This window comes from Austrofundulus limnaeus, unplaced genomic scaffold (assembly GCF_001266775.1).
Source record: "Austrofundulus limnaeus strain Quisiro unplaced genomic scaffold, Austrofundulus_limnaeus-1.0 Scaffold505, whole genome shotgun sequence".
Taxonomy (NCBI): Eukaryota; Metazoa; Chordata; class Actinopteri; order Cyprinodontiformes; family Rivulidae; genus Austrofundulus; species Austrofundulus limnaeus.
The window spans coordinates 139,430-140,177 of record NW_013952907.1 but is presented as its reverse complement, the minus strand read 5'-3'; the positions used below and the strand labels follow the sequence as shown (position 1 = coordinate 140,177).

Below are 748 nucleotides of genomic sequence, written 5' to 3'. Positions count from 1 at the left end.
GCCCATACTATCTATCCACGTGCCCATACTATCTTTCCACGTGCCCATACTATCTTTCCACGCGCCCATACTTTCTATCCATGCGCCCATACTATCTATCCACGAGTCCATACTCTCCATCCATGCATCCACACTCTCCATCCACGCGTCCGTACTATCGATCCACACGTCCGTACTATCGATCCACACGTCCATACTATCGATCCACACGTCCATACTATGTATCCACGTGTTCATACTATCGATCCACGCGTCCATACTTGTGATCCACGCATTTATACTATCGATCCACATGTCCATACTATCGGTCCACGCATCCATACTGTCGAATCACACGTCTATATTATCCATCCACGCATCCACAGCCAAGCAGGTTCGGGATCCACCACAACCCTGCAGACTGACTGATTAAAGACTTTTTTCTATTACTAAACCAAGGTAAAAGGTTTTGGCAGTTGCTCCGCGAGGCTCTATGTTCTGTTACTCACTCAACTCAATATTATGTACTGTTATGATTTTTTGTTTTGGTTTGTTTTAAATTATTTGTCTCTTCCTGTGAGTGGTGGTGCTCTTTATCAGGGCTCCTGTGAAAATTAGATCTTATAATATTCTAATTACAACTATCTCATAGTTATCAGAACAGGACTGACCTGGTTAAATTAATGTGAAATAAATCAAATAATAGCAACAACAACAACAACAACAACAACAACAATAATAATAATAATAATAATACTACTACTACTAC

At 40.8% G+C, this 748-nt stretch overlaps 2 protein-coding genes across 14 annotated transcripts in view; one reads left to right on the top strand and one right to left on the bottom strand.

Annotated features, from left to right (window-relative positions):
* The window catches only part of LOC106530278 (uncharacterized), a 5,413-nt gene extending 4,713 nt beyond the window's left edge, over positions 1–700 (top strand). Inside the window, exon 2 of the mRNA XM_014025870.1 lies at positions 33–700. Within this exon, the coding sequence (XP_013881324.1) occupies positions 33–408 (376 nt within the window). The 3' untranslated portion in view covers positions 409–700. The remainder of the gene's footprint in view (positions 1–32) is intronic.
* cadps2 (Ca++-dependent secretion activator 2) overlaps positions 1–748 on the bottom strand; it is a gene marked incomplete at its 5' end in the record, with an annotated part of 178,988 nt that overhangs the window by 39,466 nt on the left and 138,774 nt on the right.